This window comes from Chelonoidis abingdonii, chromosome 26 (assembly GCF_003597395.2).
Source record: "Chelonoidis abingdonii isolate Lonesome George chromosome 26, CheloAbing_2.0, whole genome shotgun sequence".
NCBI classification, from domain to species: domain Eukaryota; kingdom Metazoa; phylum Chordata; order Testudines; family Testudinidae; genus Chelonoidis; species Chelonoidis abingdonii.
The window spans coordinates 5,743,651-5,764,968 of NC_133794.1; the positions used below are offsets into that span (position 1 = coordinate 5,743,651).

Below are 21,318 nucleotides of genomic sequence, written 5' to 3' on the forward strand. Positions count from 1 at the left end.
CCCCCCCCCCCGCCCCCCGGCCAGGCCCCTGCAGCTGGGTGGTGCCGAGGATGGGGGCAGCTGGCGCGGTGCCAGGGGGTCTGGCACGCGGGGACAGAATTAGCATCTGAATGTGGAGGGTGGCGCGTCCGTGCTGGGAGCTGGGCCAGGCTGCCAGGCCTCCCAGCTGCTCCCCAGTGCAGGTCCGGGGGGGCGCGGGAGGCAGCCTCTTCCTTGCTGCCCTGAGGTCAGAGCTAGGCCAAGCCCCCGGAGGCTGGTGTCGCTGCCCTGGGCCAGGTTTCCCCTACCCCGAAACGATCCCCTAGCAGTGGGGGGGGGGTCCTGCCCCCAGCCCCATCCCAGGGACCAGTTCCCAGCTCAGCCACTCTTCCCACAGTAAAGGGTTCTGATATTCAGAGAGCGGGGCTGGGAGCCCGGACTCCTGGGTTCTCTCCCCAGCGCTGGGAGGGGAGTGGGGGCTGGTGGTTAGAGCAGGGTGGGCTGGGAGCCAGGACTCCTGGGTTCTCTCCCCAGCGCTGGGAGGGGAGTGGGGGCTGCTGGTTAGCGCAGGGGGGGCTGGGAGCCCGGACTCCTGGGTTCTAGTCCCGGCTCTGCCCTGCAGCCCCCGTCTCAGCTCCTCGCCCTTTGCAGCCCAGACTCGCCCCCCCGTGAAGGCTGCGCTCCTCCCGCCTGGGACGGGGCCGGGGCAGAGGGGGGAACAGGAGGTTCCCACGTGACCAGGCACCGGGCCAGGCTCGGGGCTCCGGGTTCCGGCACGTTACTCGCTGCAGCCTGGGACGCGGCCGGACGGTAAGTGCGGGGCTGGCGCGCGGGAGCCCCCGGGCGGGGAGCGGGACCCGCGACTGTCCCGCGTGGAATTTGCGGGCGGAACGCGGCGCTGAGGGATTCGCCTGCCCCGCGCGGACAAGGCTCGGGGCTCAAAGCTGGATTAAATCGGGGGGTGTCCATGACCCCCCCTTCGGAGCGCAGGACCGGGGACTCTGACTCCTAAGGCACCGAGGGGCGGGGTCCCGGCCATGGGGCAGAATCACGGTACGACCCCGGGGTCCCCAGGGGCAGATGCTCCCACCCGCACTTCGCTGCCTTCGATGCCCTGGGGGGCATGGCCCGCCGCCCCCCCGTCCCTGGCTCCCAGCTGGGGCTCTGGCCCCTCGGGGTGTCCATGAGGCCCTGCTCTCGAGAGTGCCCCTCGCTGGGGGCAGAGCACAGACCTGCTGAGCCATCCGACCCTCCCCTGCCAGCCCCGATCCTAGCGCGGAGCCCCCCTGTGGGGGTAGGTCACAGGGAGTCACCCCACGCTGGCCCTCGAGCATTGCCCCCCTCCCCCCGAAGTGCCAGGGTGACCTAGGCCCATGCTCTGGGGGTGGGGAGACAGGGCATCGCTGGGTTCTGGGCCGGGTCAGGCTCCCCCCTCCTTGCCCCGGGGTGTCACACCCAGCCCCTAAGCTCCGTGCTGGGTCTGTGGAGCAAGGTCGGGCTACCTAGAGCCAAAGAGGGGGAAGCCCCCTCTGCCCCTCCTGCTGGTCTCACATATGCCCATATTGACCAGTGCTCAGAGGGAGCCTGAGGAGGCATCATGCTGCCCTGGGGTGCAGCTCCCCCTGAGCTGCCGAATGCCCTGGCTTTGTGCTGCTGCTCGGGGGCCCCAGGGATGAATGATACGTGACAGGGCTCAGAGTGGGAGCCGATGAAGTGGGTTTTAGCCCACGAAAGCTCATGCCCAAGTAAATTTGTTAGTCTCTAAGGTGCCACAAGGACTTCTGGTTCCTAGGGCTCAGAGAGAAGCCACAGGGGGATTTTCAGAGTGTGCTGGGGAGAGGCCAGAGTTGAGGGAGGACAAGTGACTGTTAGTGTTTGCGTGATTAAAATGTTGACCAAGATCAGGGCCCCATTGTGCTGGGCACTGCCCAGACCCTGGCCGAGATCAGGGCCCTGTCATGCCGGGCGCTGCCCAGACCCCGGCCGAGATCAGGGCCCCGTCGTGCTGGGCGCTGCCCAGACCCTGGCTGAGATCAGGGCCCTGTCGCTCCTGGCGCTGCCCAGACCCTGGCCGAGATCAGAGCCCCGTTGTCATGGACCCCGGCCGAGATCAGGGCCCCGTTGTCATGGGTGCCGCCCAGACCCTGGCCGAGATCAGGGCCCCGTTGTCATGGGTGCCGCCCAGACCCCAGCCGAGATCAGGGCCCCGTCGTGCCGGGCGCTGCCCAGACCCCGGCCGAGATCAGGGCCCCGTCGTGCTGGGCGCTGCCCAGACCCCCGCCGAGATCAGGGCCCTGTCCCTCCTGGCGCTGCCCAGACCCAGGCTGAGATCAGGGCCCTGTCGCTCCTGGCGCTGCCCAGACCCTGGCCGAGATCAGGGCCCCCTTGTCCTGGGTGCTGCCCAGACCCCGGCCGAGATCAAGGCCCCGTCGTGCTGGGCGCTGCCCAGACCCCGGCCGAGATCAGGGCCCCGTTGTCATGGACCCCGGCCGAGATCAGGGCTCCGTCGTGCCGGGCGCTGCCCAGACCCCGGCCGAGATCAGGGCCCCGTTGCGCCAGGTGCTGCGCAAACCCACAGTAAGAGAGTCCCTGCCCTAGCAGCATGATGGGGGTGGGGTGGGGTGAAGTGGTAAATGAGGCATCTGGGGGAGGGAGCAGGTGTCATTCCCAGTGCAGCTGTTCTCTGCATCCCTTGTCCTGGCCAGCCCAAGTGACCCGTCCCCGTCTCTCCATCAGGCCCTGGCTCCTGGGAGGATTCGCAGCCACACCATGAATCCCTGCAGGCTGTTCTGTACAGAACAGGATCCCAGCCTGGCTTGCCCCTTGGTCCCGGCTGTCCCCCACAGCCCAGCCTGCAGTGGTTGTGTGCTGCGGGGTGGGGGTGGGGGGGATTAGAAACTAGCTGAACCCTGCAGGTGACAAAGGGGCTGTGGAGATTTGAGCCTTGGGGGGGGGGGGGGGATTAGAAACACTTCTCCATGTTACACCTTCTTCAATTAAGGAAAAAAACCTAGAATGTATCATTTTCTGAAAATCAGCTCTGAATTAAACTCAATTTTATTTTTTTCAATTATTCTATTAAAATAAAAGTCCTCCATGAGACATTTAGCCATATTTCCTTGGAAGTTTTACTTCTCAGCATTATACAGAGTCCCTATACTTATCTTGTGACATTCAAAACCAAGAGCTACACACTAGTAATGTGGCCATTCCATACAAAACAGTTTGCTGCCTTTGCTAATGTAACTCAGCATTTGGTTTATTTTTGTTTATTTCACTCTTTATATATATATAGGGAGGAGGGAATTTGCGGGGGGGGGAAAGCCCCATTCCAGACACCCCCTGCGGGCGGAGGGAATTGCGGGGGGGCTGTTCCAGGTTCTGCCATGGCCCGAGGGATGGACAGGCCATGGGGGCCATGACCCAGTGTCCAGCTTTGCTGCAAGAGGCCCTCGGAGACCCCCCCATGGGCTCCACCCCCCACGTCCCGGCCCCCTCGCCCACTTGGTCCATGGGGCTAGGCCCCAGTGGGGGCAGGGCGGTGACGTCTCCAGCAGTGCCTGGCATGCGCCAGCGGAGCCAGAGTCTGACAGCGGCCCCTGGGCTGGGTATTCAAAGGGAGTGTCTGGTATTTAACTGCCTGGCCCGGGGCTGAGGCACAGCCCCACAGCTGCTCTGCAGAGGGGGGAGCCTTTCCGTCGCCTTCCTGGGCTTTAGATCAGCCCCCCACCCCAGGCAAAGGTCCCCCCAGACTCCAGTGCCCCTCATTTTGCATAGGGCATCAGCTGATCCCTTCCCAGCTGCCTGGCAGCCAATCAGAGTGTGATGCCCAGGATATTGAGATGCCCACACCCTGCTAGCCTGAGGGGGCACCAGTTGCTGCAAAGCGGCAAGGCACCAATGCCAAGCGAGGAGTGGGTAGTGCCAGCGGGGGAGTGGGGAGCCTGCGCTGGGATTCCTGGTGCTTTGAATACTTGGGGCGTGAGGGCCAGAGCGCAGCGCCATGCGCAGTCCCTGACGCATTGCAGAAAGCGGGCGACGCAGGGCAGAGCCGGGAACTGGCAGATCTTCCGGCTGCCTGAAGGCTGAAGGCATGGAGGGGGAGCATCCCGGCGGGAGGCAGCGCTGGGTTCACAGGCTGGGGGAGTTTTGGGGGGGGTTGCATACACAGTGGTCTGTGATGTCCAAGTGCAGACGTATGTGGTGGGGGAAGTGGCTGGGGGGTGCAGGGTGTTGGAGGGGGTGAGAGGCCAGAGCAGGAGCTGTGTGTGGGGGAGGTAGCACGGGGTGATTCAGGGGAGCCCCCCAATACCAGCCCCTGGGTGGAGTTCTGCCCCCCAGCCCCCTGCATTCTCCATGGCCCTGACGGAGCCTGCCCCTTTGATTGCAGCCCCCTGGGCGCCCAGAGGCTGGTACATGGCCCCAGGGTCCTGATGTCCCTTTGCCCCTCTTCACAGGGCTCTCCTGGGCGGCGGGGGATGCCCCGCACCAGAGCGTCCCCCCGCTGCTGAGCCACAGCAGCACCCCTCGTGGCAAGCAGGGCCCAGCCCAGAGCCAGGAGAGCCCCCGCTGCTGGCGAGCCGGAGCGGGCAGGGCCGCACCATGTAGCCCCCGCGGCAGCCACCGGCATGGAGCTGATCACGGCAGAGTCCCCAGGCCGGCTGGTCCGGCTCTACCGGGAGTATCACAACAATGAGCTCATCTCCCTGCATTACAACTACACGGGGAAGCTGCAGGGCAGCAGCAAGTACAGGGGGGGCCTGAAGGCTGATGCAGTGGCCTTCCTGGCCGTCTGCGCCCTCATCGTGCTGGAGAACCTGGTGGTGCTGCTGGCCATCTGGAGGAACAAGAAGTTCCACTCGCCCATGTTCTACCTGCTGGGCAACCTGACCCTGTCGGACCTGCTGGCTGGCCTGGCCTACACAGCCAACATCGCCATGTCGGGCGCCAACACCCTCCAGCTCACCCCGCTGCTGTGGTTCCTGCGGGAGGCGGGCGTCTTCATCACGCTGGCCGCCTCCGTCTTCAGCCTGCTGGCCATCGCCATCGAGCGGCACATCACCATGAGCCGCCTGAAGCTCTACCACGGCGACAAGAAGGCCCGCATGTTCCTGCTGGTGGGGGCCACCTGGGCGGCTTCGGTGCTGCTCGGGCTGCTGCCGATCCTGGGCTGGAACTGCCTGGACAGGCTGGACAACTGCTCCACCGTTCTGCCGCTCTTCTCCAAGAGCTACATCCTCTTCTGCATCACCGTCTTCCTGGTTATCCTGGTGTCCATCACGGTGCTCTATGCCCGCATCTTCCGCATGGTCAAGGGAAACAGCCCGCGGCTGGGCAGCCTGCGCAAAGGGATGCTGAAGCGCTCGCAGAAGTACATGGCCCTGCTCAAGACGGTCACCATCGTGGTGGGGACTTTTGTGGCCTGCTGGCTGCCCCTCTTCGTGCTGCTGCTGCTGGACGTGTGGTGCGAGGTGCAGGCCCAGGCCTGCCGCGTGCTCTACAAGGCCGACTACTTCCTTGGCTTGGCCATGATCAACTCCCTGCTCAACCCCATCATCTACACGCTGACCAGCAAGGACATGCGCCGGGCCATCCTCAAGCTGCTGTGCTGCCTGCTGGTGGGGCCGGCCGAGGACAGCCCGGCCCAGCGCTTCGGGATCCCCATCCTGGAGTGCAGCACCAGCAAGTCCGAGCGCTCGTCCCACCGGCCCGAGGGGATTGATACCAGCCTGTCCACGGGCAACGGGACGCCCACCCCCATCAAGGTGCCGAGTACTGAGCCCCCCTCCCCAGCACTGGGGTAGGAGGGCAGCACGGGCCGGGGGAAGAGTTGGGACAGGTGCCCCCTGCGACTTGGAATGGCTGGAGCCCTGGCTGCCTGGGAGGCGAGGGACCCCTGCTGGGAGCTGAGTGCGCCCCCTGCTGGCCTGGTCTGTAGGAAGCTGGTTGCTGGTCCGGGCAGCATATTTGTATGGCACAGCCCGTTAACACCTGTGGGCCCGAATCGGCTCACACAAGCTGCCTTAGCCATTCCCCCCACCAAATGATCCAGTGCACCCCCCGGCGCAGAGCCGATCCCAGATCCCACGCCCCACACGCCCCCCCGGCACAGAGCCGATCCCAGATCCCAAGCCCCATGTGGCCCCCCCGGTGCAGAGCCAATCCCAGATCCCACGCCCCACACACCCCCCCGGCGCAGAGCTGATCCCAGATCCCACGCCCCACGCGGCCCCCCCAGCGCAGAGCTGATCCCAGATCCCGCGGCCCCCGCGGCCCCCCCAGCACAGAGCGGATCCCGCGGCCCACTGGTGCAGAGTCAGTCTCGGATCCCATGCCCCACGTGGCTCAGAGCCAATCTCGGATCCTGCAGCCCATGCGGCCCCGCCCGGCGCAGAGCCGATCCCAGACCCCGCACCCCACGTGGCTCCCCGGCGCAGAGCCAATCCCAGATCCTCCCATGGCCAGCACAGCCCAGATTACAACCCCTGGGCCCCCTCCCAGAGGCTCAGCACACCCCACTTCCCACTCCAGTGACCCAGTACAGGAGACCCCCCCCATCTGCACCCCACGCTGCCTGGGGGCTCTCTGGCCAGGCCCTGCGCCCCCCTCACTCGTGGTAAATTAAGGCCTCTCGGGGCCCCGTGTTGTTGGTTTTTTTAACAGGTTTGTAATAAAAAGCCTCCTTGGCACTCCCTGTCCTGTCCTCCCCGCCCTTCCCTGCTGGCACTTCCTGGGTGGGCAGAGCCACGGTGCCAGGTCCCTGGGTGGCAGCCGTGGTTTCTGTTGTTTGGGGGGAGGGGATGATTCGGGGGCACCCCAGCATGGGGGGAGGGGCACCAGGTATCCAGCATGGGGGCGAGCTCAGTTTGCTGGGTCTCAGTGGGCTGCACCTGAACAGGGCACAAGAGACCAGGCCACCCCAGGGAGCAGTTGGACTGGGGAGGGGGCGGGGAGATTGCCGAGGTAGTGACCCTGGCATGGTCGGCACAGGGGTGCGGGGAGCCGAGGCAGGACATGGTGCAGTTTCCTCAGGAAAATGGGGTAAGGCAGGGACACAGCTCAGCCTGACACGGCCGTGGCCTGGGACTCGCCCCGTGTGCTGCCCGGCTCCCAGACTGTTCCCAGGTGCCCACGGCTGCCCCTTGGCCAGGGCAGACTCAGGTCTCAAACACCTTCCTCGGGCAGCAGAAAGGGGGGGGCTGCGGGTCGGGGGGGGGCACTGGCTGAGCTGGGGGGGAGGACTGGGATAGCAGGAGGCTGCAGGTCTGGACTGAGAGCCACTGGCACAGTGGGGGGAGCCAGGGGGCAGCAGTGGAGCTGGGGGGCAGGGGCAGGACTCACTCCGCCCCCCCATCTCTCTGGCCACGGATAGTGTCCCCCAGTGGCTCTCTGAGCTATATCAGGGCGCTGAGCGCCCTCTTGTGGCCAGCTGGGGAATGGCCCGAAGGCCTGTACCCTGCGGTCATTCAGGGACAGAGGAGTTGGGGTCACTCACCTCCCAGCTCCCCCCGCGTGGGGGGGGCATGAAATGCAGAGAAGGGCGGGTCCGACAGAGGTTTCGTCCCCAAGGATCGCGTCCTCCGCCCTTCGCTGTGTTATGACGTGTCCCAGGGCAGCGTTAGGGGGCACTTTTTCAGTGGTGGGACGGGTGTGGGGCTCAGAAGGGGGTGGGACGGGGGTTCAGTGTGGGGGGCTCTCCCCCATAATCAATATTGATCCCTTTGCATCTGCCCGTTCAGTCGGTAACTCTAGTCCAGGCCACTGATAAGGAGCTCGGGGTCCCCACACCCCCACTTGGCCCCTGGCTAGACAGCGCTTAAACCATGTCAAAAAAGACTTCAGCTCCTGTCATCATAGACATCAAATCGGCCCCGTCCCGCGTAAGGTCAGTGTTCAACCTTATCTAAAGCAAAGGAAGAGACCAGTTTGCTGGACGTTGCTGAAATTCTGTTACCACCTGAAGAGTGACTTGGGGTTTTCCTGCAGTCAGGGGGGTTTCGCCCACCCCATCCCACCTGGAACAACGAACAGATTTCCTGCTCCCACTGTTATGGCAGTGAGTCCTTCGGGCTCCCCCTCTAGGTGCAACGCCCTGGCCTTGGCAGAGTTACCAGCAGGCACCCAGATAGCTGGGTCGCTCCTGAGAGCTGGAACCCCATTAATCAGGAGACTGCAGGCCTGAGGGGAGTGGCTGTGGTGGCCCAGCCTGTGGCCAGGTCAAGTGGTGGCTGAGGGCTGCCGCCCTCGATGTCGCTGGGAATAGCTGAGGTGGGGTGACCTGGAACGAGGGACCCTGTGGGCAGTTTTGAGGCCCCTGGTGATTTCTAGCACATTGCTCAGAGCCTGACACAGGCCCAGAGGCCCCCCTCAAGGGGAAGTATGAAATCCAAGTCCCAGGCCCTCCAAGTCACCCAGCGAGAGAACATTTAACAGAACCCAGGAGTCCTGGCTCCCAGCCCCGCCCTCTAACCACCAGCCCCCACTCCCCTCCCAGAGCCAGGCTAGAACCCAGGCGTCCTGGCTCCCAGCCCCCGTCTCTAACCACCAGCCCCCACTCCCCTCCCAGAGCCAGGCTAGAACCCAGGAGTCCTGGCTCCCTGCCCCCGTCTCTAACCACCAGCCCCCACTCCCCTCCCAGAGCCAGGCTAGAACCCAGGAGTCCTGGCTCCCAGCCCCCGTCTCTAACCACCAGCCCCCACTCCCCTCCCAGAGCCAGGCTAGAACCCAGGAGTCCTGGCTCCCAGCCCCCGTCTCTAACCACCAGCCCCCACTCCCCTCCCAGAGCCAGGCTAGAACCCAGGCGTCCTGGCTCCCAGCCCCCGTCTCTAACCACCAGCCCCCACTCCCCTCCCAGAGCCAGGCTAGAACCCAGGAGTCCTGGCTCCCAGCCCCCGTCTCTAACCACCAGCCCCCACTCCCCTCCCAGAGCCAGGCTAGAACCCAGGCGTCCTGGCTCCCTTTCTACCCCCTAGGCTCCGCTGCTGGAGTCTGCTGAGCCCATCTGCGGATGCTCCCTGCAGTGCAGGATCCTCACGCCAGGTGGCGCTCTCTGGCATTGGTGCCTGTATTGACCGCCTGGCCCGGCAGAAGCTGACACGACATGGGGGGGCTGCGCGGGTCAGGGTGGGGGGTGAGCTCCCCATGGGCGGGGCCAGGAATGGCCGGCCCGCTGCAGCCTCCGGCCCCCACCCAGCTCTGAACCTGCCCCGAGCCCGGGTCATTAACTTCCAGCACAGGGAGCTGGGGAGTAAATCCTGGGGACTCCCCTCACCCCCCACATCCTCACCCAGCTGCCCGCTGTGGGATCACAGGGCACTGACCCTGTCCAGCCTCGCCGACCCTGCTCCAACCACTGGACCCCACTCCCCTTCCAGAGCTGGGGAGAGAACCCAGGAGTCCTGGCTCCTAGCCCCCCGCCGCTTTAACCCACCAGTCCCCACTCCCCTCCCAGAGCTGGGGAGAGAACCCAGGAGTCCCGGCTCCCAGCCCCACCTGCTTTAACCCACCAGCCCCAACTCCCCTCCCAGAGCTGGGGAGAGAACCCAGGAGTCCTGGCTCCCAGGCCTCTCCCCACCCCCGCTTTTACCACTAGACCCCATTCCCCTTCCTGAGCTGGGGAGGAGAGTGGGGCCCAATAGGTTCGAACGGGGAGGGGGTTGGAGCCAGGACTGCTGGGTTCTCTCCCCAGTGCTGTGACCTCGAAGCATCATGTCCTCTTGAGTGAAAATCCACCTGTCCCAAATGCCCAAGGGCTCAGTCCTGACTCCTGCTTTGCTGCCCCCCACATGTGGGGCACCAAGCTTGGCAGGGAAAACGCAGTCCAGGGCAGCGCTTGTCACCTGAGCCGTGGTAGAGCCCTGCGCGGATACATTTGTGTCTGGATCTGATCCGTGATCCACAAACATGGTGCGAGGATATTGGCAGGTTTGCAGGGCTCAAAACCTGGGCACCAGGCACAGGGGCACACAGGTATCTGGGCAGCGGGAGTGGGAAGTACCTGGCACCAGCAACCCCCGGGCAGCCTCAGCCATGAGTGGCTGGACATGGCTCCGGCTGCCACTGCGCCTGCGTCACCCAGAGGGGGCGCTGTGCCGCCGGAGCTCTGTGTGCACCACAGCTGCCGCAGAGATGCAGCCACCTCTGGGGGGGAGCGTGAAGACTGTTTATACAGGGATCCCTCGCCCGGTGCCGAGATGCAGCTGTCAGTGTTTCTGGCAGTGAGGGCCTGAGCAGAGGCCCTGACCTCTCTCCAAAGAGGGGCAGGCGAGCCCAGCAGGAAGAAGGGGGCTGGGCTCGTCTCCCTGCCCTCCGGGGTGACTGGGGAGTTACCCTGCGGGACAGGACGGGGCCCGAGGCTGGAAGATGGGGGCCAGCGGTGCAGGTGGCTCCCAGCAGACAGAGAGGGGAATGAGTCGGGCTTGTGCACTCGCTCGAGATCCAAATGGCTTTTCAACCCTCCAAGGTGGGGGGGGGGATCCTGGGTGCCCCCCTATACTCCCCCCACTTTCACTTTCAGAATCACATGACCACCAGCATTCGGGGCAGGGCATGTCCCATAAAGTCCAGCCGCCCCCATTCCACAGGCCCATTAAATCCCCCCACTCTGCACTGAGGGGAGGGGGCTGTAAAACAGACCCTCCACTGCCACCTGGCGCATTCCCAGATCAGCCCCCTTCCCCCACCCCCGGAACCACCCTCCATGGGATCTCAGGCTCCATGGCCCATTAGGCTCTCGGCACAGTGAGCTGGTGCCCTCTGTGCTGGACTGAGACTCTGCAAACTCAGTTCACGTGGGCCCCAGACAGGAGTAAGGCCAGTGATGGGAGCTGGCGCCCCCCAGAGGGGACAGGCCTCTGCCCCATTCCCCAGCCCCAGAGCCAGCCAGTTCCTGCCCTGGGGCCGGATAGGAGCCAGCACTCCCCAGAGGGGACAGGCCCCTGCCCCATTCCCCGGTAATTTGAGCCCCTCCAGTGAAAGGGCCGGAGCGGGGGCCAGAGCAGGGGATCCTGGGATCGCCTGGCTGCAGGGCCACGTTCCCTGTCCGGGTACAAAGTCCCCTTCCAGGCGCATCTCCCCGGGGAGGGCGAAGGGTAGCGCCACCCGCACCCAGTCCGGTTATTTCACAGCAGCCAGGAGCTGCGTGGGGCGTGGGCCCGGCCAACGAGGGGGGCCAGTCACGGGGATACAAGCGACACCCGCCCGCCCCCCAAAACGGAGGAGGGAGGGGCGTACCGGAAAGGCGATGGGGACCCATATCCCGGCCTCCCTCCCTCCAGCCTGCGCCCAGCTCGGGCCCCTCGGGCTCCCCACTCAGCCCGCCCCGGAGCGGATGCGCCGCTTCCGCGCCGCGTTCTCGAACCCGAACGCCGGAGCCGCCGCGTTCCATCCGCCCGGGGTAGGGGGGCGGAGAACCCGGGGACTCTTATTCTGACAGCGGCCAGGCTCTGCTTAGTCACGGTGACTCCCCCGCCCCCCCAGCCCCAGCCTGCGCCATGGAGGAGCAGAGCCGGGACCGGCCGGGACGAACGGGCGGACCAGGAGGGCAGTGGCCGGGGCCATGGCTAGGTTAGTGGACCCCCCGGCGAGAGGGGACCCCTTCTTCCCCGCCCCCCCGGGCTCATGGGGATCCTCCCAGCCGGGCTCCGGGGCAGGGCATCAACTGCCCCCCCTCAGTCTGCACTAGGATCCCCAGCCCCCCCCAGCCTGGGCTCACCCCGGAAATCCACAGACCCCCCCCGTGAAGTGTGGGGGTAAGACCCCCAAATCCTGAGAGGGGGAGCGAGGGCCTGAGATGAATTTGGGGGAGGGTCTATTGAACTGGGAGCGATGGAAGGAGAAGCGGGGGGTGGGTTGCGGCCGAACCCCCCCGTCTGGGCCCAGGTGGCGCTTTGTCTCGGTAGCTTTAACCAGCTGTTTGTCGGGGGGGTTGGGGTGTATTGGACCGTGTGGGGGAGGGGGGTGGATGTGTAGCTCTCACGGGGGGGTGGCGAATGAAGGTCCCTAGACTGGGGGGATCCCCACCCCCCCGGCCATGCCCCCCCGCAGCCTTTCTCCTTACCGCTTCGCTGGCCCCCCAAGAGCCTTCGGGTTCCCGGGGGGGTCTGGCTGCTGGCGGATTATTCCTGGATTAGGGGTTAACCCCCCTCCCCCCACATTCGGAAGGGGAAGGTGCCCGAAATACCTACGTGTGTGAGCGGAGCTGGGGGAGGAGGGGGTCACCGATTCGGTGGCTCAGCCCTGCCCTCCTCCGTGCAGGGACCTTGTTTACAACCCCCATGCCCAGCTCCTTGGGCGGGGGGGCTGCCCACGCGGGGAGGCGGCGCGGCCTGGTTAATATTTTCCATTTCTGGCTGCATCAGTGAAATTGCAACACGTTGCCTTGGTGCTGGGGCTCCCCCTGCCACACGCTGCCTCCCCCCCCCGAATTCCCTGGGCCTAGGTGGGTGCGGGTGGGGTGATGCACCAGGCTGTTAGGGGGGTTGTCCTGGGAGTAGGTAGGGGGCGGGAGCCAAGACTCCTGGGTTCCAACCGTGGCCCTGGCAGGGGGCTGGGGCCTAGTGAGTTAGAGGGTAGGGGATTGGGATTCAGGACTCCTGGGTTCCAGGTGTGGCTCTGGGAGAGCTAGGGCCTGGTGGGATGGGGACTGGGATTCAGGGCTCCTGGGTGCGAATCCTGGCCCAGGGAGGGGGCTGGGGCATAGTGGGTTAGAGCAGGGGGTGCTGGGAGTCAGAACTCCTGACCTTTATTCCTGGCTTTGGGCAAACTCCTGCCCTTCTCTGTGCCTCGGTTTCCCCATCTGTATAATGGGGTCATGGTACTGTGCTAGTTAATGTGTGAGTGGGGAACAGGGACCTGCACTGCCTGCTGCCCCCTGCTGGATGGCATCATATTGGCTCAGCTGTGTCATAGGCCCCACGCTGTTAACACCTAATGGAGATTTCTCTTGAGCTGAAGCATGAGAGGCCTGATCTCCCCCTGCCAGCGCCCATGCTGGATGCTCCCCTGGCTTGTGAGCCATGCTGGGCCCCCAGGACAGCCTAGGCTGAGTGGGGTGGACGGGATCCACGTTCCTGTCAGAGCTCTGATGCAGATTTTCTGCTCCGCACATGAAGCAGAATCTAATAGACACCAGGTGTCCAGCATGACCTGTGGTTAGGACACTAGGCTGGGACTCAGGACACCTGGGTTCCATCCCCAGCGCTGCCATTGGCCTGCTGGATGCACTTGGGAAGTCATGTCCCCTCTCTGTGCCTCAGTTTACCCTCCCACCTGGTGTCTGTCAAGACTGTGACTCTTTGGGGCAGGGACTGTCACTCACAGCCTGGGGAGTGCCTGGCACAATGGGGCCGGGGTCTCCAGGTGCTACCATGATGCACAGACTAGGGCAGAGGTTAGCTGAGTCGGGGAAATCCTGCCCTCTGGCCTGGGCTCCGAATCCAAGCGGTCTGCCAATTAGCATTGGGCAGATCTGGGTCCGGGGGATGGGACGGACAGAGACCTTGAGAGCAGAAATGCCTGTCCTTGTGAGTCAGTGAGGGGGATGCTCCGCATGTTGGGAGATGGGCATCATTTATTAGGTGTCTTATGGTAGCTCCCAAGTGCCCCCCCAGCCATGATCAAGGCCCCACGGTGCTAGGCGCTGTACGTTATTAGGTGTATTATGGTAACTCCCAGCCCCCACCGCGCTAGGCGCTGTATGTTACTAGGTGTATTACGGTAGCTCCCAGCCCCCACGGTGCGAGGTGCTGTACGTTATTAGGTGTATTACGGTAGCTCCCAGCCCCCACGGTGCTAGGCACTGTACGTTATTAGGTGTATTACGGTAGCTCCCAGTCCCCACCGCGCTAGGCACTGTACGTTATTAGGTGTATTACGGTAGCTCCCAGCCCCCACGGTGCGAGGTGCTGTATATTATTAGGTGTATTACGGTAGCTCCCAGCCCCCACGGCGCTAGGCACTGTACGTTATTAGGTGTATTATGGTAGCTCCCAGCCCCCACGGTGCGAGGCGCTGTACGTTATTAGGTGTATTACGGTAGCTCCCAGCCCCCACGGTGCGAGGCGCTGTACGTTATTAGGCGTATTACGGTAGCTCCCAGTCCCCGCCATCTGTGTCTCAGACCCCGCAGTGCTAGGTGCAGCCCACCCAATCTGAGTCTAAGCCAAGCAATAGGGGGTCTGGTGGGGGGGTGGGCCTATCTGAAGTTACCTGTATTAGCTGCAGCCTCCCTACCCCCGATCCAGCCCAAACAACCCCCTGTGTTAGCGTTCGGGGCAGGTCCCCTCTGGGCAGTGACTGTGTCAGTGTGACACCCCCCCCTTCCGGGGGGGCCAATCAGAGGGGCTGGCTCTGGGGTCCAGAGTCTGTGTTTATAGCCTGGCTAGTGGGGAATGAGCTGGGTTCGCTTCCAGTCAGTTACAGCTGCACAGAGCTGGGGAAGTGGGGGCTGGGCTCCAGGGCTGCATAGGGGGTTACTGGGGGTGAGCTTCGGCCCTGCAGACCCTTTTCCTGACCCTGCTGAATTGTTGGGGTCCCCGGCTGCACCAGATGCCCGTGACTCAGACCTCGCCTCGCGGCCGGGCTGGGCCCTCGTTACCAGTGATTCCTCTTCGTTCATGCTCAGATCCACCATCACCAAAGCAGCACTCAAGGGGGAGCCTCGGGGCCCCTCTGGCCTGGCTCGCTGGGGGCTGCGGTTGGCCGTACAGGGGATCAGGCTCCTGACTGCCCGGTGCGGAGAGAACCCCTTGATCCGAGCTGGGCTGGCCCCTGGGCTGAGGGGTGGGGGCCCAGTCTAAGCCCGTGTCTCCCTCTCTGTGCAGGTGTGGCGTTGCTGTGGTGCCCCAGGGCTCAGTAAGACTCCTGCTGGCGTAGCCCCCCCTCCAGCTCAGTTGCCCCCTGCAATGCGCCCCCGCTGGCCTCGGTGATGTACGCGCCGGAGTGCAAGGCAGAGGTGACGCCGTCTCACCACGGGCACCGCTCGTTCAGCTACACCCTGGAGGAACACACCAAACAGGCCTTCGGCATCATGAACCAGCTGCGCCTGAACCAGCAGCTGTGTGACGTCACCCTGCGGGTGCGCTACCAGGACGCCCCCCCGGCTGACTTCCAGGCCCACAAGGTGGTGCTGGCCTCCTCCAGCCCCGTCTTCAAGGCCATGTTCACCACGGGGCTGCGGGAGCAGGCCATGGAGGTGGTGCCCATCGAGGGCATCCACCCCAAGGTGATGGAGCGGCTCATCGAGTTCGCCTACACGGCCTCCATCTCGGTGGGCGAGAAGTGCGTGGTGCACGTCATGAACGGAGCTGTCATGTACCAGATCGACAGCGTGGTCAAGGCCTGCTGCGACTTCCTGGTGCAGCAGCTGGACCCCAGCAACGCAATTGGCATCGCCAACTTCGCCGAGCAGATCGGCTGCACCGAGCTGCACCAGCGGGCCCGCGAGTATATCTACATGAACTTCGGCGAGGTGAGCGGGCGGGGCTGTGGGATGGGGTGCGTCATAGAGCCCTGGCCTGGTGCTACCCCCGGCTTTCCAGCCCCCTGGCAGGAGCCCCTCGGCCTGCCACAGCCCCCAGGGACCCGCTCTTCCTGGAGGCCTGGCCACGCGCCTCAGCGCCTCCGAGGCTGAGCCTCTGGGGTCCAGCCCTCCTGCTGCCCGCCCTGAGCTCTGCCCCGTGGGTCCAGCTGAGCCCGATGCCGGACCCAGCCCTGGCCCCTCTGCAGGTACCAGCGCAGATCAGCCAGGACTGGCAGCGGCCCCCGGCCGCGTTCCCCAAGCAGAGACGGGCTTCTTAGCCCCCAGCCCTGGGACGGCCCCCGGTTGGCACAGAGCAGCGAAGGCTCCGACGTGGGCCATGCGGCCGAACCAGGGCTCTACCCAGCCAAGCTGCTGTGGGTCCGTCTGGGCTGGATCTCCGGCTCTGTCAGTCCCCGTGGAGCTGCTGAGACCCTCCGCAGGCCTGTCCCCTCCCCGGCCGCTAACCCCTGTCCCAAGCCCGAGTCTCTGCACGGCCTGTCAGAATATCAGCGAATCCCCACTTGGCCACCTCTCTTCCCCTTGGAGGCAGAACGGAGCCGGGTCCCAGTTCCTTTCCCATCACCCGGCCCGGCCCCACAGGGGTCCTTAGCCCAGTTCCAAGCAGCGTCACGTCCTCTCTGGGCCGGGAGATGGCCCCAGCAGGGGTGCGTGGGGAGTTCTGCACCACCCCAACGCCTTTGGGTTTGAAACTGGGCTGGGGTCCTGCCAACCTCCCCCGCCTTGTGTAGCCCCCTCGGCTGCAGCCCAGGCCCCCTGACTCCCTGACCCGGCCTCACTCACCAGCAACAGCCTCACTTCTCTGGGACTTCCCTCAGCCCCGGGCAGGGCAAACCTGTCTGGCCGTCCCTCTGCCCTGCCCTGCCTGGGTCTCGGCCACCCCCGGGCTCAGCTTGGCCCCTGCTGGCTGCCTTGGTCCCAGCCCCCGGCTCCAGGGAGGTTTCGCCTGAGCAGGCGTGACTCATCTCCCCGTGGAGCTGGGTGGGGGCCACCCCTCATCCCGCCTCGCTGCACGTAGCTGCTTGCTGAGCCCCCCCCCCCCCCCCCCCGAGATATTTGTATTTTGCCTGGCACTTCATGTCTCAGCTTCTTGCTCCCTGGCAGGGCTTGTCCCGGCCCTCAGCTCTGCCAGGGACAGCGACTCCATGGGGCTGAGATGGTGGGGAACCCCCCCAACCCTCCTGGTGCCTGCCCAGCGAGTGGAGCTGGAAGTGGGGCAAACAGCTTCAGGTGCAAATCCTGCCCTAGTCTCAGCCCTTCGGCTTCCAGCGGGGTTTGCAAGGGTTCTGTTTGTCCCAGAATCTCCCCCCCTGCTGCCCCACTGGCCACCCCCTTCTGCTCCAGAAGAATCGAGCCCAGGTGCGTTCTGCAGGAGGTGCCTGGGCTGGGAGCCTGTCGGCCAGCGCCCCGGTGCCCAGCTGCTTGGCTGCCTTGCTCTGAATGCTCAGTCCCGCGGGTCCCTGGGGGGGCTGGGCAGCCCTGCAGTGCCGGACATACCCCTGTTCTCATGCCTCTGCCCCCTGCCCGCATGCACTGTGCTGCCCTGTGGGTCTTTAAGCTCCCTTGCAGGGGCGCTGCTGCTTCCCCCATGTTGGGTTTATCCAAATCTCCCTGGGCCAGGCCCCAGGCTTCAGCCACTGCCTTGGGGGCTCTTCATCCCAACCTATGGTCCCCAAACTCCTGCCGGCCTCCCCTGTGCAGCTCCGTCGGCTTCCGGGCCACGAGTGCTGGTCAGCGTATGGCGCCAGGTCTCCTCCAACCCAACCAGGTCCCACAAATCCCCCTGCGCAGTGACCCGGCACCCCCACCCCCACCCCCGCAGGAGGGTGACGTCCATGCAGGGTTCACCCGGGTCTTTGCACACCCCGGTTCCAGGGATCAGGTCAGGTGTAGGCAGGGGCACCTCTGGGAACTGGTCATAGGCCCCACTAGCTGCGGCTTCAGGCCTGAGTAAGGGGGCTGGGCCGTGGGGTGAGCGAGGCTGCAGCTGGGGTGGGGGGGAACAATCCAGCTGCTGGGGTTAGTGGCAGAGGGTGGGGGGAATGTCCCTTCCCTGTCAGGATCTGGCCCTAGCTGAGGGGGTGGGCTGCAGTGAGGCCTGGGCCTGTCAGGGTGGGTGTGGGGCTGAGTTGGGGGCAGGCAGCAGGAACCCATGCAGAGCTGCAGGCGTAGAGCAAAACCCAGACAACAGGCCCTGGGTGGGGCTCCCTCCCTGTGCTGCCCCAGCCCGCACCGCTCCCAAGGGGCCCACCTGGAGGCAGAGCAGAGCCCCCCATCCTGCCTTGGGGCCCTTGGCCCCAGCTGCCTCCATGAGCACATTGCTGGGGGGAGGGGAATGGACTGGGATGGTGGTGGTGGGGTCTGATTTATCAAGGGTTCCCCCACAGGAGAGCCGGGGCTGCAAAGCCCCTGCCCCTCCCATTACTGGAGGGACCCCCTGAGCTGGGCTCTGCCTTGACCCTGCTCCCATGCCTGTGGTGGCAGCACCCTCTAGTGGCTGCAGCCTGCAGTAGCAGTTATGGCTACCCCCCCGCCCGTCCCCATGCACCCCCCAGTCACAGCCTCTCCCCCCCAGGTGGTCAAGCAGGAGGAGTTCTTCAACCTCTCGCACTGCCAGCTGGTGACGCTGATCAGCCGGGACGAGCTGAACGTGCGCTGCGAGTCCGAGGTCTTCCATGCCTGCATCAACTGGGTGCAGTACGACTGCGCCAGCCGGCGGCTCTACGTGCAGGCCCTGCTGCAGGCCGTGCGCTGCCACTCGCTCACCCCCCACTTCCTGCAGACCCAGCTGCAGAAGTGCGAGCTCCTGCAGGCGGACGCCCGCTGCAAGGACTACCTGGCCCAGATCTTCCAGGAGCTCACCCTGCACAAGCCCACCAAGGGCATGGTCACGCGCGCCCCCAAGGTGGGCCAGCTCATCTACACGGCCGGTGGGTACTTCCGCCAGTCGCTCAGCTACCTGGAAGCCTACAACCCCTGTGATGGCTCCTGGCTCCGGCTGGCGGACCTGCAGGTGCCCCGCAGCGGGCTGGCCGGCTGCGTGGTCGGGGGGCTTCTCTATGCTGTCGGGGGGCGGAACAACTCGCCCGACGGCAACATGGACTCCAATGCCCTCGACTGCTACAACCCCATGACCAACCAGTGGTCGCCCTGCGCCCCCATGAGCGTCCCCCGCAACCGCATCGGCGTGGGTGTCATCGACGGGCTGATCTACGCCGTGGGCGGATCGCACGGCTGCATCCACCACAACAGCGTGGAGAGGTGATGTGGCCCCAGGTGATCAGGTCCCTCACAAGCCAGTGACAGAGCCCAGGATGGGGACCCAGGTGTCCCAGACCCCCAGGCGTGAGAGCCCAGGATGGGGACCCAGGCGTTCCGGGCCCCCCACAAGTCAGTGACAGAGCCCAGGCGTCCTGCCTCCCCCCCCCCAAGCCAGTGACAGAACTGAGGATGGGGACCCAGGCATCCTGCCCCCACCCCCCAACAAGCCAGTGACAGAGCCCAAGATTGGGACCCAGGCATCCTGGACCCTCCCAAGCCAGTGACAGAGCCCAAGATTGGGGCCCAGGCATCCCGGGCCCTCCCCAAGCCAGTGACACAGCCCAGGATTGGGAACCAGGCGTCCATGGCGCTGGTGCCTCATGAGAGTCTGCCCCAGCCTGGCCAAAGGCTGGCTGAGGACCAGAGGCACCCAGAGGGGACAGGACTTGCCCAGGGCAGTGGCACAGCTGCCTCCCCCATCCCCTTGGCTCGGGAGCAGGGAGCTTTGCCCGGGGCCCCGGTCTATGCTGCTCCCCGCGTGCCTGACATTGCCCTCTGGCCCCGCAGGTATGAGCCGGAGCGGGACGAGTGGCAGCTAGTGGCCCCCATGCTGACCCGCAGGATTGGCGTGGGGGTGGCCGTGCTGAATCGCCTCCTCTACGCGGTGGGCGGCTTTGACGGCACCAGCCGGCTCAGCTCAGCTGAGTGCTACTACCCGGAGCGCGACGAGTGGCGCATGATCGCCCCCATGCAGACCATCCGGAGCGGAGCGGGTAAGTGAGAGGCCAGGCGCTTTCTGCTGGCAGGGCGGGGAGCGCGCTGCCCCTGCCCCTGCCCCTGCCCCTGCCCCAGGCAGGCTGTGGCAGCTCGGGGGGCTGGGCACCGGCTCTCCCTAGGCCTGGCAGCCCTGCAGGGGGTGGGGACGGGTCTCAGGGACCCTAAGCAGATGCCAGCGCTGGGCTTAACTCAGCTGCTGCTGCCTGTGCAGACTGAGGGGGGTGTTGGTCCCTGCCCGCCTCACGTTGGCTGGGATCAGTGCATGCTGACCCTGCCGCTCCACGTTCCCACAGGTGTCTGTGCCCTCAACAACTGCATCTACGCCATGGGGGGCTACGACGGCACGGACCAGCTCCACAGCGTGGAGCGCTACGACGTGGAGACGGACAGCTGGGCCTTCGTTGCCCCCATGGGGCACCGGCGCAGTGCGCTGGGCGTCACCGTGCACCAGGGCAAGATCTACGTGCTGGGTGAGTCTGGGGGGCCTCCTCCTGGCAGGGCAGGTGCAGGGCTCAGCTCAGGGACCCAGGTTCAGCTGCTCCTGGCTGGCATGGGGCAGCGGGAACTGAGTGATGACAACAGCCTCTCCCTTCCGCAGGCGGCTACGACGGGCACACCTTCCTGGAGAGCGTGGAGTGCTACGACCCCGCCACCGACATGTGGATGGAGGTGACGCGCATGACATCCGGGCGCAGCGGAGTGGGGGTGGCCATCACCATGGAGCCGTGCCGCAAGCAGGTGGACCAGCAGCTCGACTGCTGCTAGCGCTGCGCCCGGCTGGGGCGGCTCCTCAACCCCCCAGCACAGGGCTCAGTGTTAACCAGCCAGGCCGGGCAGCCCCCTGCTGCTGCCCCCACTCTAGGGGGGAAGTGTTTTTCCAAGTGCCAAGGGGGGTGGGGACAGGGAAGTGCTGCCCCCCTCCCCACCTGCCCTGTAGTTTGGAGATGGGAACGTGGGGTCTTCCCAGCCCCCTCCCTGCGAGGCGGCCAAGGAGCGCTGTGGAGTCTCTGCCTCCCGGGCCAGGCGGCTCGGCTCGGCTCGGCTCGGCTCCCCTGGCCGTGGCAGCTGTGCCGGGGATGGGGGGACGTTCTCCCCCAGGGCTCTGGGAGCACACGGACAAGCAGCCCCAGCAGGGTTGGCAGCAGCTGCAGTTACGGACCAGCCGAGTGTCTCTTACCAGTCCCGCTCCAGCCCCAGCTGGGCGATGGGTTTTAATGATTTCAAATGCTGATTGTTACATGAATAAAAAATCCCTTTGTGATTAGCCCGGGGTCCGTCCTTGCTCCTGCGGTCGAGGCCCGAGCTGCCTCAGGCGCCCGCATGCAGCCAGTCGGCAGGGCAGGCTTGGGGCCGCGTCACCAGGCCGTGTCCACCAGGCTCCACAGATAGTCGCTGACGAAGCACTGGGAGAGCTGGCTGCTGTCCAGGCTGATGGGCTGAGCGATGGCTGGGCCATGATGGACTGGGGGGAGGCGGGTAAGGAAACTGAGACACGGCTGCTAGCCAGGGGGGTGTCCCCCCCCGGGAAAGGATACTGCCTTTGATCGGTGGGTGACCCCCCCAAGGATACTGCCTTTGATCTGCGGGTGTCCCCTCCCCCGCCCCCCCGAAGGATACTGCCTTTGATCTGCGGGTGTCCCCCCCCGCCCAAAGGATACTGCCTTTAGTCTGCAGGTGTCCCCCCCCGCCCAAAGGATACTGCCTTTGATCTGTGGGTGTCCCCCCCCGCCCAAAGGATACTGCCTTTGGTCTGCGGGTGTCCC

General features: G+C 65.2%; 3 protein-coding genes across 4 annotated transcripts in view; 2 read left to right on the top strand and 1 right to left on the bottom strand.

Moving 5' to 3' along the window:
- S1PR5 (sphingosine-1-phosphate receptor 5) overlaps positions 1-6,673 on the top strand; it is a 42,894-nt gene extending 36,221 nt beyond the window's left edge. Inside the window, exons 1-2 of one of the 2 annotated variants that reach the window (XM_032780455.2) lie at positions 764-789; positions 4,437-6,673. In XM_032780455.2, the coding sequence (XP_032636346.1) occupies positions 4,608-5,783 (1,176 nt within the window). In that variant the 5' untranslated portion in view covers positions 764-789; positions 4,437-4,607 and the 3' untranslated portion in view covers positions 5,784-6,673. Of the gene's footprint in view, positions 1-763; positions 790-4,436 lie in introns of those variants that run through there. The other variant, XM_075061265.1, reaches the window with a different exon arrangement.
- Positions 6,674-11,434: 4,761 nt separating this feature from the next.
- On the top strand, positions 11,435-20,819 carry KEAP1 (kelch like ECH associated protein 1). Its single transcript, XM_032780454.2, has 6 exons — positions 11,435-11,544; positions 14,802-15,448; positions 18,093-18,778; positions 19,346-19,551; positions 19,849-20,025; positions 20,154-20,819. Exons 2-6 carry the CDS (start codon positions 14,906-14,908, stop codon positions 20,318-20,320), a joined length of 1,779 nt encoding a protein of 592 aa, XP_032636345.1. The 5' UTR covers positions 11,435-11,544; positions 14,802-14,905; the 3' UTR covers positions 20,321-20,819.
- Positions 20,725-21,318, bottom strand: part of SPC24 (SPC24 component of NDC80 kinetochore complex) — a 4,445-nt gene continuing 3,851 nt past the window's right edge. Inside the window, exon 6 of the mRNA XM_032780457.2 lies at positions 20,725-21,017. Coding sequence (XP_032636348.1) covers positions 20,911-21,017 — 107 coding nt within the window. The 3' untranslated portion in view covers positions 20,725-20,910. The remainder of the gene's footprint in view (positions 21,018-21,318) is intronic.

What these genes read in the sequence shown, in the direction of transcription:
- KEAP1 (XM_032780454.2), top strand. Translation starts at nt 14,906, where the DNA reads ATGTACGCGCCGGAGTGCAAGGCAGAGGTGACGCCGTCTCACCACGGG. An exon ending in CACCACAACAGCGTGGAGAG is followed by an intron (nt 18,779 to 19,345) that starts GTGATGTGGCCC and finishes CTGGCCCCGCAG; the next exon opens with GTATGAGCCGGAGCGGGACG. An exon ending in GACCATCCGGAGCGGAGCGG is followed by an intron (nt 19,552 to 19,848) that starts GTAAGTGAGAGG and finishes ACGTTCCCACAG; the next exon opens with GTGTCTGTGCCCTCAACAAC.